The sequence below is a fragment of the Hermetia illucens genome, chromosome 4 (genome assembly GCF_905115235.1).
Source record: "Hermetia illucens chromosome 4, iHerIll2.2.curated.20191125, whole genome shotgun sequence".
Lineage (NCBI taxonomy): Eukaryota > Metazoa > Arthropoda > Insecta > Diptera > Stratiomyidae > Hermetia > Hermetia illucens.
This window is the reverse complement of record NC_051852.1, coordinates 29828092-29846234: the sequence shown is the minus strand read 5'-3', so window position 1 is coordinate 29846234 and position 18143 is coordinate 29828092. Positions and strand designations below refer to the sequence as shown.

General features: G+C 44.5%; 2 protein-coding genes across 2 annotated transcripts; one reads left to right on the top strand and one right to left on the bottom strand.

Annotated features, from left to right (window-relative positions):
• LOC119654265 lies at positions 1 to 10627 on the bottom strand. The gene is made up of 2 exons (XM_038059532.1): positions 9897 to 10627; positions 1 to 719 (listed from the first exon to the last, which is right to left on the bottom strand). The coding sequence occupies exons 1-2, from the start codon at positions 10530 to 10532 to the stop codon at positions 24 to 26; spliced, it is 1332 nt and encodes a 443-aa protein (XP_037915460.1). The 5' UTR covers positions 10533 to 10627; the 3' UTR covers positions 1 to 23.
• Positions 10628 to 10739: 112 nt separating this feature from the next.
• Positions 10740 to 17519, top strand: LOC119654266 (probable transaldolase). The gene is made up of 3 exons (XM_038059533.1): positions 10740 to 10979; positions 16380 to 16503; positions 16561 to 17519. Exons 1-3 carry the CDS (start codon positions 10883 to 10885, stop codon positions 17342 to 17344), a joined length of 1005 nt encoding a protein of 334 aa, XP_037915461.1. The 5' UTR covers positions 10740 to 10882; the 3' UTR covers positions 17345 to 17519.
• The last annotated feature ends 624 nt before the right edge of the window (positions 17520 to 18143 follow it).

The following is an 18143-nucleotide window of genomic DNA, read 5'->3' as shown; positions in this document are numbered from 1 at the left end:
TTCAAATTAATAAAACAAACTTTTCACTGTTTCTGCCTAACCTCAGGTGGCACATAGCCTTCATCAATAACTCGTGGCTTCTTCTTTTTGCCAAACCACCGTTTAGGATAGAACACTTTCTTACTGTCGATTTGTAGATCAATTTTATCTTCATTTTCGAAGAACCATAATTTCTGCTCCTCCAACTTCATGCTTTCTGTCATCTTCTCGATTTCTTGCAATCGTTTCGCTCGGTCCAATCGTTCTATTTCTTCCTTTAATTTATTTTCTCGTAATTCCATCCAACTTTTATAAACGCTCTCTTGTTTAGCAATTTCATCTTTTTCGCATTTAGCTACTGCAGTTTTTATTAGATTCTCAACATCTTCACCAAAATTGGATGAGTTTAGACTAGAGTCTGCAGAAAGAGTCTGTAGTTGTGTTTTTACTTGTTGACCGTTTTCGCCGAGTTTGTCTTCCGGGATTTGTTCAATTTGTTTTGAAGCAATTTGAACAACATCCTTGTGGAGAACTGATTTGACTTCCGGAAGCAATGTAAGCACTTTATCATATTTTTGATATAGAACTGCCCCTAATAATTGTGCATTTTTGCCTATATTTCCTGGTTGAATTTGGGAACCGATCATGAGCAGCGTTTTCCCAACTAGATGGAAATTGTCACGTAAATCGAAATGATCATCGAAATATTCGTTGCGGAGGAACTTAACACGAACTTTTACCTGAAAAAAGTATATAATAACATGTACAAACGATAGTTTAGCAAATGTTTATTTTGATGACTGCATTCAGGTGAAAGAAATTGAGGCTACTTTTACAAATTTTCTGAAAACTTTTGAATTTCACTACAAAATGTTTACCCTTTCTCTAAAATGAAAAGCGGACTCTCCCCTTTATAATAATAATCCGTTTCCTTTTTCGTTCTTATAGAATTCGTTTCCGTTCTTGTAAAATAAAAAAATAAAGGGGGTTTCAGCCAGAAGCTAGACACACGGCTTCCTCAACTCAGCTGCCGCAAGTCCAAATGAACAAGTCGCGCACCTCTCTTCCTGACTGCGCTTTCTTCCTGTAAAAAGGGCTTTAGCCGGACTCTCTTGATTGTGCTCCCGAAGTTGAGGCTGTAATGGTGAAGGCCTCGCTCGAGGACTTCAAAGGGGGCGTTGGTCCTAATAAGACATGCGCGCAGGAGTCGAGACTCCTGGGCACATTAGCCACGTTTTCCGTGTGGTTGTCAGGTGATGGTAGCTTCAGCATTGCGTCCTTGAGCAGACTCAGCAAACCGGTAGTTTTAGGTCCCTAATGTCGAGTATAGGGTCGCTGGGGAGTATCAGGCGTTCCCCGCAAAGTACAAAGAGTGGCTTTGCCGTCCTTTTGTTTCAAAGCAAAAGTGAGTGGCTTACCGGCAGTATTTAATTGTGAGAGACGCGTCTAATAACTCACGATTGTAAGTGCTGTAGTTACGTTGTGGGCATCGGCGAATACGCCTAGGGGTGCATTTTATGTGGGAATCCCAAAAGTGTAGCATCCACCAGCTATTGCTTGCTGGTCTTAAACGCCTGGAAAGGCGGAAGTCTTTGGTCTTCTGCCCAGGTGTTAAGAATCCGCTGATGATGGGCAGAATTGGGCACGAAACGACGGGAAAAAAATACTTTATCATCCGGTTGGATGCCTTCAGGGGTAATCAGATGGCCGAAAATCTCACTTGCAATTGTAAAAATTCGCATTTTTCAATGTTAGCTACTAGGTCGACCTCAAAGAGACGTTGAAAAATGCACTCGTGCTGTATATGCTTGGACTCACAAGAAAACGCGACCAGAACTTCATTCAAATAAACGAGACAGAGGTGCAAGTTTCGCAGCACAAAGTGAATGAACTTCTAAAAGGTTTACGCTGTATTTAACAGTCCAAAAATTATTCTAGTGAACTCAAAGAGTGCGAATGCTGAGCATGTTGCCATTTTCGGAATGTCTTCGGGTGCGAAAATGCGACAGTTTGTAACAGAGTGCGCAAAATCGAGAATGAATGAAGCGAATGGGGTATTGGTCTGGAATCGTCTGGGCATTTAGACGTCTGTAGTTGCCACAAGGTATTCACTCGCCATTGGGTTTGAGGACCATGTGAAGTGACGAAGAATTACAAATGTTTGAAGATCTGCAACTATCAGGCTTAAGGAGTTCTTCGAACTTTTTCCCCGACAATGCGAGCTTCTGCGGTGGTAATGAAAGCACATTAGAAATGATGGGGTAGCCACTAGTGTTGATTTTGTGAACATCATCCTTAAATGGCTCAAAGACTCTACGCTCGATAGTGATGTTGGGGAAGAAGAAGTGCGCAAATACGTGGGTCGACAACGTCTTTAAATGGATGGAAAGAGTGCTGTATGTGCACGATGAGATTTTTCCTGCTCAGTTGTAGGGTCCATGAGAGATTCACTAGCAATCCATAGTGGCACAAAATCTGCGCCTAAGATGGGAATGCTGATGTCCGTGATAATGAAGCATCAAGAAAACACTCGTCGAAGTCCTAGACTCATGTCTATGTGCCTGTAGCCAAATATAAAGATCAACGAGTTTCAACGGTTGCGGTGATAAATTATGATGGCGGGATACGGGAAGAATTAAGACTTCAGCCCCCGTATCGACCAGGTAGTTGTGCCGGCTCAAAGGGTTGTAAATTGTGAGGCGATGTAGTGCCGCATTTCGGGTAGCCTTTGCCAGAGCTCCCGGCATGTCTGTTTTTTTTATAAGAAAATGCTGGGGCTGACCAGTTATCGTCGGACCTTCAGACGTTCTGAGACGACGAATGGGGTGGTCAGTTTGGTTTGGGGGCTGGAGTACAAACCGCGATCATCAGTCTACCAGTGAAAGTAATATTCAAACTGTTGGCTGCAAGAAAGGTAAGAATAGGCTAGGGCGTCTTAGGGAGCAGGTGTCGCTGAAACGGTGCTTTAGATGCTTTGGCTTCAGTCACATCGCGAAGGCATGTTCCAGTGCCGGCGATAGGTCGAAACAATGCAAAAGATGTGAAGCGGAGGGTCACATCAGCAAGGACTGTAGATTAGACCCAAATTGCCACTGTGCAAAGAGAAGGAGGGTGTGAACCATCGACAGGTAGCAGATACTCGAAATATAGGAGAGTCCGGCATGCAAGTAGCAGATGATGTTGATACAAATCAACCTTAACCATTGACAGAAGGCACAGGATCTGCTCTCGCAAAACATACGCGAGAAATATATAGACGCGGGCATAATTTGAGCCATATTGAAATCACCATGGTGGCATTTGGGTCAAGGATCAAACGGCCCAAGCAGTGCTATGGGCATGCGGAGAGCAAGTCTTCCTGGAATGCTTCATTAGGGTGAAGGTGAAAGGAGTTAACAAACACCGTCGCTATGCTCCACCCAACGCTACACTTGACGAGTACAAACAAATGCTGAGCGCTTTGGTTTTGGATGTAAGAGGACGTTGGCCGATAATCGTAGCAGGGGATTTTAATGTGTGGGCTCTTGAATGGGGCAATCGGACAACGAATAGCACGTATCCTGCGCCGAGCTAGACGTGGTATTGCGAATGTTGGGACCTCATACACTTTCAGGGAAAGGGTCCTGGAGTCTATAGTGGACATGACATACGTGAGCGTCGCTCCCGTGTGGTCAGAAGAGTTACTTGGCGAGTTAGTGAAGACTTTACTCACAGTCAGATTTGCTTGCCAGGTTAGTAAAGACTGTACTCACAGTGAACACCAGACAATCTGCATTTAGATCAAGGGTGAATTGATCTCGAAAAAGAGCTCCGACAGGATGCCGTATTGATGGCGAAAGCCTTCGAGGGAAAAGCTTTCATAGAAAAAACCACCTAGATCATCGAATTAGTGACGAAAACATGCGATTCCACTATGCCCAACAGGCGACAGTTCCCCAGTGGGCAGTCCAACTATTGGTGGAACAATGAAAAAGCAAGTTTACGAGCCGCATGTTTTCATTCAACTAGACTTTACCAGAAGCTCGGGAAAAACCCGGTAGCGACCATCGAAAAAAGACGTATAGACAACTGCGAGACCGCTTAAAGAAGGCGATTCGCAAAAGTAAAAGGAGCTGCTTCAGTTTTGCGAAGATGCCAATATAAACCATTGGGGTGGGGATTAAAGGGTGGTAATGAAGAAACTGCGAAGATCACCCCACTGTTTCCTCACCAGTAAAACAGCGAAGGACAAACGGTGGTCCATGTCTATGAGTGCGTGATACCTCCAGTTACCGAGGAGGAGCTACGGGAAATATATGGAAGGATCGGTGACAATAAGGTCCCAGGTTTGGATGGCATCCTTAAGAGCTTTGAAGCTAGCAGTGAAGACTAAGACTGAGTTTTTGCCAACACCTTCGAAACGTGCTTAAAAGAAGGAATATACAATTCCCACCGATAAAAGCAAAAATTGGTGTTGCTTCCCAAACCCAATAAGCCAGATGCAGCATCATATCGTCCAATCTGCCTGTTGGATACAATGAGGAGGAGGATGATAGAAAGAATCATCTATATATCTATTTATCTACCCATCATTGAAAGCGGCAATGGTCTGTCGCAGCGCCAGTACGGGTTTTGACGCGCCCACTCTACGTTGGAAGCAATAAGCATGGTTTTGATCCTGGCAGAAGATGCACTGAATTCTGGTTGGTGTGTCGTGTGGGCACTGGATGTCAAAAATGCATTCCATTAAGCCAACTGGGACAGTGACTGACATAGGTGTTCCTGGATATTTAGCGAGTCTTGTCGAGAATTACTTTTTAGAACGCTCTGGTGCCGGGAGATGAGGGTTCCAAAGACTACTTGTCACAGTAGGGGTATCGCAAGGCTCGGTACTGCGTCACTCGCTGTGGAATGTCATTTATAATGAAGTGGCTATGTTTTCCGTCCCGAGGATACTAGGTTTGTAGAGTTTGCCGATGACCTGGTTGTAGTTGCTGCAGTAAAGCACCCAGAAGATGTGGAGATTTATGCAACGGAGACGGCGAGATCTATTAAGACCTGACTGGAAAAGGCTTGATTGACCCTGTCGAATGAGAAAACGGTCTTAATTACGAACCTTGGAAAAAATACCGTGAAGATGGACGTCAAAGGTTATATGATCGTCCCTAAGCAGGTTATCAAATAACTGGAGGAGATAATTGACTCCAAGCTGAGCTTCAGAGAGCACCTAGAATTTTGATCTCAAAAGGCAACTAGTGCTACCACGATACTTGCAAGAATGGTGCCGAAACATTAAGATGATTGCTTTTAGCCGTAGTGGTGCAAGCCATTCTGTTTTACGCATCGCCTGTGTGGCGTTGGCGGGTTTTCGATTATCGACTTTGGCTTTGCGGATTATCAGCGCTTTTAGAACCACATCAAATGAGGGAGAATTAGTAGTCGCGGGCATGATAAATCAACATCCTGGTGAATGAAATGAGTGTACTAACCCATACAAGACGTATGGAGGGGCACACGGAATGCAGGAATGCGACATGGTCAGAGTCGCATGATCTTTGGCAACACAGATGGGACGAGCTTTCGAAGGGCCGGTGGATACGCAACCTCATTACCAATATTAGGGTATGACTTTTCCGGAAATATGGAGGAACCAAATACAGGCAGTATCTACATCGCTTTTTGGCTGGATAATTCACTAAATTGTCGGAACATCCAGAGCATGTGATGTTTCGTTGCCCAAGGTTTGATTGGAGAAAAGGAGCCTGAAGCAAGCGCTGGGAAGGAATGTGAGCCCGGAGAGTATAGTTGCGGAGATGCTGAGGACGAAAGAGAACTAACTCAGGGTTGCAGAAAACTAATTCGCAATTGCAAAAATACAGAATAAGCTTTTGAAGGAAGGAAGGAGGAAAGCTCAAAAGAAGAGTATCGTGAGTGCAAGGCAAGCAGTGCCTAAATGATGGTTGCCCAGGGCTGGGGCTGAGATGATTTTTAGTGTGTACGAATCCCACACGCGCCCACTCGAACTCCGACGGTTGGGCATTGGAGCTGGAGCGGACGTGTCTATTTAAGATTTTCCACCCGTGTACGAACGGAAAAGAAAATTGCAGAAATGAAGGGGGGGGCATTCTGACTTATCTTAAAGAGGTTCATGAGGTGAAATCAATTATCACCTCCACTCCTGTGAAACGTGACACGAATAAATTGAGTGCAGAAGAACAGTATTAACGATGACTTTTCCCTTGAGGACGATCTAAAATGATGCAGCATTTGCCACCTTTGAAATAATCCCGGTTGGTATCTTGGCACATGAGATAGACATTTATATTGTGTATTCTCCTTTAACGCAGCGAAAGGAAGATAAATAGATGGCAAAAACTATGATAACATTCCGGAAAGGGTTGATAGTAAAAGAGTTGTAGGAATATCACCAGATTATACACAAAAGGTTTCCTTTTTCAGCACAGCGCATGAAAAGTCGATTTTGAGGGATTCTATGTTGAATATCCACAGGGGGTCGCCTTCAACTATGGTTAATTTTTCTGAGCAAGATACATCTTTGGTGGTCAAAGGGTAGTATAGGTCCCGGGGCGAAACGTGGATTGGTACCCACGATGGAGCATAAAACCTGGGAAATGCCTGCTGAACCAACACCAACAGCTCTACTACCAAACCCTATCTCCACCTCCACGTGGTGACCGCTGGGAGCTCTTTCTTAACGAAAAGCTGCAGACGGAGAAGGATGAAGGCGAGTCTCCCGCGCCTAAAAACGGGACAAATTGTACCAACTGGTCCTCCAGGTTGGGGGTTGGGTAGGGCTGACAACCCTACACGGAAAACAACCGTTACGAAGCCACAACAGGAGCCTCGGATAGGACGGATATTAAAACGACGGACCCGGCAACGACAAAGGAACAACGATTTGCGCATTTTCTCATGGAACGTGCGCTCCCTGTACAGAGATGAAGCTGATAAGCAGCTAGCCGATACCCTGTCCCAATATAGGGCTGATGTAACAGCGTTGCAAGAGGTGCGATGGACAGGGACCGGTTTCCTGGAGAAGAGCCACTACACCATATATTATAGCGGCCATCCAGTAAACCATGTGCTCGGAGTAGGTTTCTTAGTCAGCCAAAAAATGAAACCTGCTGTTATCGGCTTTGAAAGTATAAGCGAACGGCTATGCACTCTGCGCTTGCGAGGCAAGTTTAGAAATATAAGCCTCATAAACGTTCACGCCCCTACAGAGGAGACTGCAGAGTCGGAGAAGGATACCTTCTACGAGGCAGTAGAAAGAGCCCTCGAAGCCTGTCCCAGATATGATATCAAAATCATACTTGGGGATTTCAACAGCCAAGTAGGGAAGGAGCCCGTATTCAGGCGATACGTTGGCTCCCATAGCTTACACGAAAAAACAAATGATAACGGACTGCGGACTATTCAATTAGCAGGGTCACACGAAATGGTTGTTGGAAGTACCTGGTTTGCGCGGAAAGCGGTCCACAAACATACGTGGGCCTCTCCAGACGGGACCACTTTCAACCAAATTGACCACGTGTTGATCGAACGCCGCCACCTCTCAGCCTTGATGAATGTCAGAACATATAGGGGGGCCAATATAGACTCGGATCACTATCTCGTTGGCATGGTGCTCCGAGCTCGAATAACAATACCACCTAGAATCCCCTCTGACAATCAGGTGAGAGTGAACACTGAAGCCATCCACAACACAACCCTCCGCGACACCTATAAGAGGGAAATGGATGCCGCAATAACCGCAGTCAATAGAGGACCTGGAGATGAAGCATCAACTAATGATCTTCACAACCATCTGAAGAACGTTATCATGGATACGGCCACAAATATACTTGGCCCCAGCCGCAAAAGGAGTCGGAACGGCTGGTTTGACGATGAATGTAAGCTAGCAACGGAACGGAAGAATGCCGCATACCGAGTAATGTTGCATTCTCAAAGAACGCGGGCACGCGCAGAGACTTATCACGAACTCCGTCGAGCGGAGAAGCGACTTCACAGACGGAAAAAGGAAGCCTGGGAGAACCAACAAGTCTGTGAACTAGAAAAGTACAGGGAGCAACCGCACCAGGCGCGGAAGTTTTACCAACAAGTCAGCAGGATGAAGCCTTATACACCTCGATGCTCATCCTGCCGAGACAAAGAGAGAAATCTGATTTCCGACAGAATGGGCATATTAGAGCGATGGGTTGAGTACTTTGATGAGCTACTGAACAACCAGAACATCGGCGAGTTGGAGGTCCCGCCAACTGAAGACGACGGACAAATACTGCCACCACCAAGTTTAGGAGAAACAGTCCGTGCAATTCATCGGCTAAAAAATCATAAGTCGCCAGGAGCCGATGGAATTACAGCCGAATTGGTTAAATATGGAGGCGACCAGTTACACCAAGTGGTTCATCAACTTGTGCTCAAGGTATGGGACAGCGAATCAATGCCTGACGATTGGCAGCGAGGCATAATCTGTCTCATACATAAAAAGGGAGATATCACACAGTGCAGCAATTATAGAGGTATCACGTTGCTGAGTACCATCTATAAGATATTCTCCACTATCTTGCTAGGCCGGATAGCCCCATACGCCCAGAACATCATTGGCCCATACCAAAGAGGCTTCACTCCAGGCAAATCAGCAACAGATCAGATTTTCTCTCTGCGGCAGGCGATGGAAAAACTGTTGGAATATGGACAACAGTTGCACCATCTGTTCATCGACTTTAAAGCCGCCTATGATAGCATAGCCAGGGTAAAACTGTACACGGCCATGAGAGAATTCGGTATCCCGACGAAATTAATAAGACTGACTAGGCTGACCCTGACCAATGTGCGAGGCCAGATAAAAGCAGCAGGATCACTCTCAAGACCATTCGACATCAACAACGGTCTACGACAAGGGGATGCGCTATCATGCGTCCTCTTTAACCTGGCCCTCGAGAAGGTGATCCGTGATGCTGAGGTGAATGCAAGAGGTACGATCCTCTTCAAGTCCACCCAACTACTGGCCTATGCTGACGATATCGACATCATGGGAAGAACCACCCGAGACGTTCAAACTGCCTTCATCCAGATCGAGCAGGCGGCGCGAGATCTTGGGCTGCACATCAATGAAGGCAAGACAAAATACATGGTGGCAACGTCAGCACCGAAGACGAATCAACCAACAACATCAAACCGCACTGGTCAAACACAAGCACGAACAAGAATAAGGATAGGGGAATACAACTTTGAGACCGTTGACAATTTCTCCTATCTAGGGTCGAAAATCACAACCGATAACAACTACGATGAGGAAATCCGCGCACGGTTGTTGTCAGCCAACAGAGCCTACTTCAGCTTACAAAGACTGTTCCGCTCGAAACGTCTCACCATAGGGTCAAAGCTCTTACTGTACAAGACTATGATCTTGCCAGTCCTCATGTATTCCTCGGAAACTTGGGTTCTTAGCAAGAAAAATTGCGAACTCTTGGCCGCGTTCGAGAGAAGAATCCTCCGAAGAATTTTTGGCCCCCTACATGAGGATGGACGATTCCGTAGCCTACACAATGACGAAATCTATGAGCGATACCATGACCGTACGGTTGTGGATAAAATCCGGCTCAATAGGTTACGGTGGGCGGGTCACTTAATCCGTATGGATGAAGATGATCCCACCCGGAAAGTCTATAAGGGCAATATCTATGGTAGGAAAAGAAGACGAGGCAGACCCTGCCTAAGATGGAGCGATGGCGTGGGCCAGGACGCCAGACAGCTTTTAGGGATATCGAATTGGTGGACCTCGGCGCAAAACCGGGATGTCTGGAGTTCCTTATTAAGGCAGGCCTAGACCGGATACCGGTTGTTGCGCCGTTGATGATGATGATGAAGATACATCTTTACTTCTAAGAATTGAAATTAAATCAATTGTATACCTCATCCTTTGATTTCTTCGTCTCTTCTTGTTTCTCCTCAACGGGATAGAAAGGTTTCGGATCCCCAAGATAATTCCAGCAAGCATAAAGTGCCATCGGGAGAGAGATTTCGTTACCAAAATCCTCTTGCAGCATCAACATCGTAGCTACCCTCGCAGCTGCGGTAAAATCTTTCCGTTTTGTCAACTCGTCTAGAAGATAATTCGCAAGGTAATGATCCAAAAATATTCCATAATTCAATCGATCATCAAGCATATGCAGTAGATCCTCCACATGATCACTTTCTAAAAATGCACGAATCACCGCATGCCCAGTCGAGGGTAAGGTATTCGATGTCTCCTCGGTTAAGCGAAGCTTGTGCAGCAGATCTGAAACCTCATCAGCGTTGACATTGTTTGTTAATTTATTGACAAAAATATCGACGTCTATGACACTGGGTTTTCCGTTCTGGTTGAAGCTTTGCTCGATATCCAAGTAAAGTGAATCCAAGTTGATCTTCTGCATGTAGTCCGGCTGCAGGCGATTCTCCCATGTTTGTGTACATTTATAACTTTCGGATAGATACGTCCGGAGTTGAGAAGCGCAGGCCACAGGGAACCGTCGCTTTAAAACCAATAGACCGAGTTTAGTGAACATTTTCTTTGAAAAATATTCGACTCGAAATAACCAAATGAACCAGATCTACCGACTGAACATCAGCTCGCGAAGTGACAGAACTTCAAACATAACCTAATGGACCGACTGCACCAATAAGTATTTTTCTCAAAACAAAGCAATTGTGAATCCTCCCAAAAATCTCCACTGTCATTTCAGCCGACAGCGTGCTCCCCACTTAGGTGATTGTACTCTACACGGCTGGGGAGCACTTCACTTTGCGGAGAATCGTTGATCGGCAAGGTGGTTTCAAAGTCGTGTTTCTTCCAAATTCTGGTGTAAATTTCCATTTAGTATCTTTCCCATTGCACGGAAGATCTTGCACAGATACAATGGCTGATCAAAAAGCAAAAAAGGCGAAACTAGGATCCAGCCTGGACCAACTGAAGGCACTTACAACGATCGTGGCTGACACCGGCGACTTTGAAGGTAACCTTTTCAAGTTTTTCGTGTTTTTCTTGTTCCATTTGAAGCTCAATAGAATGCGTGTAATGCACCGTCTTTGGTACTCTAATTGTCTACCTTGGGCTACATGTGCATAGAGTGAAAGTTAAGCGTAGAAGGAAAAAAACGAGAACAAATACTTTGCAGAGCCACAAATTGATGGAGGGAAAAGCCATCATTTGCGGAGGAAACTTTCATTAGGGAGATGGAGTTGATAAGACGCCGGTCAGGCTGATAGCACATGTAATTAAAGTATGGAGCAGTTCGGTACAATCACGCCGAAACTCAATGTAAGTGGCGCGACTAATTATGCAATTCGAGCACCTCAGCTTCGTGATTCTGAAGGTCTCCCCGCTCGGGGGTCGAGTCAGCAAATTTAGTTTATTGGGTTTTCATGTTTGCGGGGGTATCGTGTTGCGGAATATTAGTTTCGTTATGGTCGGCAGAGGTGCTGAGGCTGATTTATTCTCTTATTTGATTGGTGATAAGGAGAAGTCAATATTTTGATTGTTTGGAAGAATTATTCCTGGACTGAGTTGAAATATGTGTCAACATTTACTTGCATTTCAGAAAAGTGATTATTTAAAAAGAGCATGCTATGAAATATACGGAATAATCCTCGTTACCCTCGAAGATTCAAGCTTCTGCTCAATGCAGCTGAAGACCCGGAATCTGGATCCATTTGTTTTGTTAGTAATTTCCAAGAAAATACGAGTTTAGGGATAGAAATTATGCGCGTCTTCTATCTCATTAAAGTCTGTATTCAGGGTCCGAAAGGGTGATCCCTGGTAGCATACATGGCGTGATCCGCATGGAATACCACCTCTTCCACATGCCCGTTCAGCGTCCTTATCAGCAGTTGACCTTACGTTGTCTTGCTCAACACTATATTGCTTCGATCGCTACTTTCAACTGCACCATATGCCCAAAGACTACATCACCTTTTGTCTTTTCAAGCAGGTTGAAAACTTTGTTTATCATTTCAGTTAAATAATTTAGGACTTTTGACGGTACTTAAAGGTCCACATGGAAAGTGACGAATGTGAAAGGTCCAAAGAAAATCCTCGGGAACATGTTCCTGATGTCAAAAGCCCTTCGGAAAATGCAATACTGGCTGGTCAATGGTCGAATCGTTAAAAACATCCCCAAATGAGAAGGATCAAGAAGATCGTCACAGAGAGCAGACTACAAACATGTTTTACCGGAGTATGAGCAAATTCAGATCTCGGAATTTCGTAAATGTTTAGCTCCACGGAGCATGGGTAACCTCTGCCTGTAAAGCGCTCAATACGACTCAGGAAATATTGGGTTGGGGAAAAAGAAATGTTGTATTTGTGATCGAAATTTGCGCCGTTTTGTTCGCAAACTTTTCTCCATTTAGAAGGCAATTTCATTATCCCTCCTTATAACCCCCCCCGTCCTTATTTGCAAAAAACTCAGACAGCCAGTTTTCGCAAGCCTCTTTTGAGACGAACTTAGTAGCACTAAGAGCGTTTCGCATGGACCGGAAGAGATGGTAATCACTTGGTGCCAGGTCCGGACTATACGGTGGGTGCGATACGACATCCCATCCGAGCTCCCGTAACTTCTGGCAGGTCTTCAAAGAGAACGCCATTCCCATTGACCAATCCTGGCCGCTTCTGGTCAATCGTCTGCTTCAAACGGTCGAGTTGATCACAGTAGAGTACCAAATTGAGGGTCTGCCGTAGTTGAGCAGCTCATAGTGGATGATTCCCTTCCAATCCCACCAAACACACAGCAAAACCGTCAATCCGGGCTAGGCGATAGTTTGGGCCGGCTCGCCACGCTCTTTTTCGCTTGAGGTTGTCGTACGTGATCCACTTTTCATCACCAGTCACCATCCGCTGAATTCGTTCCGTTTCAGCAGTGCATCGCAGGCGTTGATTCGGTCCAAGAAATTTTTTTCCGTCAACTCACGTGCCATCCAAACATCCAGCTTTTTTTGGAATCCAATATTCTGCAAATGGTTCCAAACGGTTTTATGGTCTATACCCAGTTCCTGCCCAATCGAGCGAATGCTCAGATGCCGGTCTACTTGGATGATTTCGACGATTTTATCGGTTTCTACGACGATTGGCCTACCAATACGGGGTGTATGTTTGAAATCCACTACACTAGAACGAAATCGATCGAACCAACGCTGTGCTGTGCGAATCGTTACAGTATCGGACCCATAAACTTCACAAATTTTTTTAGCCGCCTTCGTTGAATTTTTACCTTTACCTAATAGATGTGGAGATGAAGAATCGACAAATGATCTTCACAACCACCTGAAGGGGATATCATTGATACGGCCACAAACATACTTGGCCCTAGCCCCAAGAAAAGTCGGAGCGGCTGTTTCGAGAATGTAAGCTAGCAATGGAACACAAAAATGCTGCATATCGAGGAATGCTGCACCCTCAAGGAAGAGAGAGGCAGAGGCCTATCACGCACTCCGTCGAATGGAGAAGTGGCTTCACAGACCGAAAAAGGAAGCCTGGAAGAACCAACAAGTCGAGAAGTACAGGGGACAACCCCACCAGGCGCGGAAGTTTTACCAACAAGTCACCAGGATGAAGCCTCGTTGCTCATCTTGGCGAGACAAAGAGGGAAATCTGATTTCCGACAGAATGAACATATTGGAGCGATGGGTTGAGTACTTTGATGAACTGCTCAACAACCAGAACATCAGCGAGTTGGAGGTCCCGCCAACTGAAGACGACGGACAAATGCAGCCACCACCAAGCATAGAAAAATCATAAGTCGAAAGAAGCCGGTGGGATTACAGCCGAACTGGCTAAATATTGAGGCGACTTACTACACCAAGCGGTTCATCATCTTATGCTCAAGGGGACAGCGATTCAATGCCTGGCGTCTGGCAACGAGGCCCATACATAAAAAGGGAGGTATCACGCAATGCAGTAATTATAGAGGTATCACGTTGCTGAATACCATCTCTAAGATACTCTTCACTATCGTGCTAGTGTGCCATACGCCCAGAACATCACCAGCCCATACCAAAAACGCTTTACGGCCATGAGAGAATTCGATATCCCGACGAAATTGATAAGACTGATCAGGCTGACCCTGACCAATGTGCGAGGTTAGATAAAAGTAGCAGGATCAGCCTCGAGACCATTCAACATCAACAATGGTCTAAGACAAGGAATATTGTATTTTGCGTCCTCTTTAACTTGGCCCTGGGAAAAGTGATCCGTAATGCAGATGTTAACGCAAGAGGCACCATCCTCTTCAAGTCCACTCAACTATTGGCCTACGCTGACGATATTGGCATTATGGGAATAACAACCCCAACTCGGGTTGTATAGTCTACCTTTATCCAGATCGAGCCGACGACGTAAAATTTTGGGCTGCATATTAATGAGGGCAAGAAAAAGTACATGGAAACAACGTCAGCGCGAAAAACCAAAGGACGGACAACATCGAATCGCACTGGTTAAACGAGAACAATAGAAATGGGAGACTACAACTTTGAGATCATTGAAAATTGTACCTATCTAGGGTGGAAAATCACAGCCGATAGCAGCTATGGCGGTCAAATCCGCATACAGTTGTTGGCTGCCACCAGAGCCTATTTCAGCTTATAAAAACTGTTCCGCTCGAAACGTCTCACTATAGGGCAAAGGTGTAGCTGTACAAGACAATGATCTTGCTAGTCTTTATGTATTCGCGGGGTCGGCTCGTCGTGATCGGTTTCGCCATTTGACTCTATCAAATGCCTGATCTAGATGCAATTTCGAGGCTTTTAAATTGCGTGACCATACCATCGAAGACGCCTCTCTCGCAATTTTTCCACGGTCGGTGAAACCCCATAACGATCGCCGATATTCTCATTTCGGATGTGACCAAAACGTGTCACGATACTAGTCCAACGCAAACATCTTCGTCTCCATTACCGCGACAGGACGGACGAAATTGCCATTTTTACCGTGTTCGCGTTCAATGTTGCAGTTTTTGGCACCACACCTTCAGGTTTCTTGCAGAGCGCAGATATCAATGCGCCTTTTCCGAAGGGCTCTTGTGGGTTCCTCAGTCTTTCCAGTTATGGTACCAACATTTAGCCTGCAGACACGTATTTGTTTTGCACGGACTAACTTACTTACGTCTTGACGCCTGAAATCCACAGTATATCTAATAGGGAGTACTGACACTAAATGTACTGGACTTGCGGATGTATAGGAAAAGCTTATCTATGTAGATCATAGGCCCTCAATATCTAGCACTATTTACATATCGTTTGGTACCTATCATGTGTACGGATAAGCTTCCCCAATCCATTCGCAAGTCCGGTTAATTTAGTGTTAATTTGATTTCAAACTTATTTGATGTACTGTGGTGAAATCGATCTCAGTTCTCTTGAAGCTGCGAAAGCAGCAGGAAGTCAGTTTTTGTAAACCTCTGCGCGCCGACAGTGTCACCAAAAACAAAATGGAATCGACGATCGAGAACGTTGGGCGATAAAGTTTTGTGCTAAACTGAAAAAAATTTATATTACTCGGAGACATGGGTTCTTAGTAAGAAAAATTGCGAACTCTTGGCCGCGTTCGAGAGAGGAATCCTTCGAAGAATTTTCGGCCCCCTACATAAGGATGGACGAGCCTACATAACGACGAAATCTATGAGTGATATCATGACCGTCAGGTTGCGGATAAGGATGATCTAGCCTGAAAAGTTTATAAAGGGAATATGTATGGTAGGAAAAGATGACGAGGCAGACCCTGCCTGAGATGTAACGGTGGCGCAGGCCAGGAAGCCAGACAGCTTTTAGGGATATCGAATTGGTAGATCTCGGCGCAAAATCAGGATGTCTGGATTTCCTTATTAAGGCAAGCCTAGACCGGAAACCGGTTGTTGCGCCTTTGATGATGATGATTGTGCTTTACTCTTGCAAACTTTGGTAACGACGAATTACGATACGAAGAGAAGCAGATCAAAAGAAATTCAATAAAAGTCAGTACGCAAATCAAATCTAACTCAAGATTTTATTGCAAGAAGTCTATGAGCAAATCGAAATTGAGTGACCTAAAAGTTATGGTTAAGAATGCATAGGACAGGGAGAAAAGTTGAACATCTTCGCTTAGTTTCCTAGAATGGTCAAGTTCCGCTAAGAAACGATTGATAATAAAATGAACATTTAACAGTGAACATAGGTACAATTCGAAGAGGAATTTCATGGTCCTACCGTACACGGTCAGTTTGGCATCAGTCAGAATGACAAAATTCTGGCAAACTAGTCACTGATTGAATCGATGTATGCAATCTATTAGTCTTAGATTGCGTAAAATAGAGCACCACAAATATAATATTCATTGCAATCACTTCTGATGTTCAACATTTTGGTAATTTCTATTTTTCTTCTAGCCATGAAAGTTTACAAACCTACCGATGCAACCACTAACCCATCTCTAATTCTCGCTGCATCTCAAATGGAACAGTACAAACATTTAATCGAGAAAGCAGTCAAGCACGGAGCCAAGCTTGGAGAGTGAGTATGAAATGGATTTTTAATCCGACTTGTTTTAATCTTTTGGTATTTCTACAGAACCGAACAAGAAAAGATCGAGGAAGCAATGGACATGCTATGCGTCTTGTTTGGCTGTGAAATTCTCAAAATCATTCCCGGTCGAGTTTCAACCGAAGTTGATGCTCGTTTGTCATTTGATCGTGATGCCAGCGTAAAGAAAGCTCTAAAACTCATCAACCTTTACGAGGAAATGGGCATCAACAAGAATCGCATCCTCATCAAGTTGGCATCAACTTGGGAAGGTATTCAAGCGGCTAAAATTCTCGAAAAAGAACATGGCGTACACTGCAATCTGACACTGCTCTTCTCATTCTGCCAGGCAGTGGCTTGTGCAGAAGCTGAAGTCACCCTGATCTCACCATTTGTCGGCCGCATTCTCGACTGGTACGTTGCAAACACAGACACCAAATCGTACGAACCGACAAAAGATCCTGGTGTTATTTCCGTCACAAAGATTTACAATTACTATAAGAAATTCGACTATAAAACAGTCGTGATGGGAGCTTCTTTCCGAAATATTGGAGAAGTGAAAGCCTTGGCTGGATGTGATTTACTGACAATCAGCCCGAAGTTGTTAGATGAACTAGAGAAGAGTACTGAACCTGTGGCGAAGGCGCTTGATGCCGAAGCGGCAAAGGCAGCAAAACTCGAAAAGATCAGTTTGAATGAGGCCAAATTCCGTTGGTTGCTGAATGAAGACCAAATGGCTACGGATAAGTTGTCGGAAGGTATCCGGAAATTTGCTGTAGATGCTCGGAAATTGGAGAATTTAATTAAGGAGAAAGTTGTATCGTTAAAGTAAGATGAAAAGTGGGAAGACTATTTGATGAAATATTTTTGTGAGAGGATGATATACGAGGTTTGATTTATTTTTGACGATCATTATTTTTTATTAGATTATAAATCTATCTATCATTGTGCAGTGCATTTATCACAGTTTTGGCTTTAAGGAAATAAACGTTTTTATACAGGGTAAAGTTGGCTTTTTTTTATCATGAAGAAACTTATCAATTTCAAGGAATATTGCAAGCTTAGGTCAGTATAAGTCACTTTCATTCCCGATATATGAAAGTTTTGAAGGTTGAGCGTATTTTCGGTCTGAATAAAAATCTAATTCACGGGATGAAATCTCCGTCATTATCGACATAGGCTATTGGTTGCCATCCGCGTTCTTTATTATACGATTTTCGATGTCGCCCAAACCATGCGGCAGTGATCAGTGAGTATATTCCATGTTTGACGGTCCATTATTTTTAAAGGCGTCACTTCCGTCTGTTTGCAGGCAGAGAGTTCGTAAATTATTCAAGATGTGGCCACTAAGCAGTTGATCTTCTTGGAAGTACTATTGAATCAGTTAAATATGACAATTCCGGTTCTAATGCTGAAAGAGTATAGCTTAGTGCTCACTCACTGAGAAATGGTGGGGAACCATTTGCTGAGCGGGTCACCCCAGAATGACACGATGCGAAGCAGTTGAACTGCAGCGTATCTTTCATCGACATATTGAATCTTGCGAAAAGAATGCAGGGCATAAGAGTTAAAATTATTGGCGATAAAATGTTTGGGTGCCAAAGATTAGTTCCAGCTCGAATGCAAGTCCT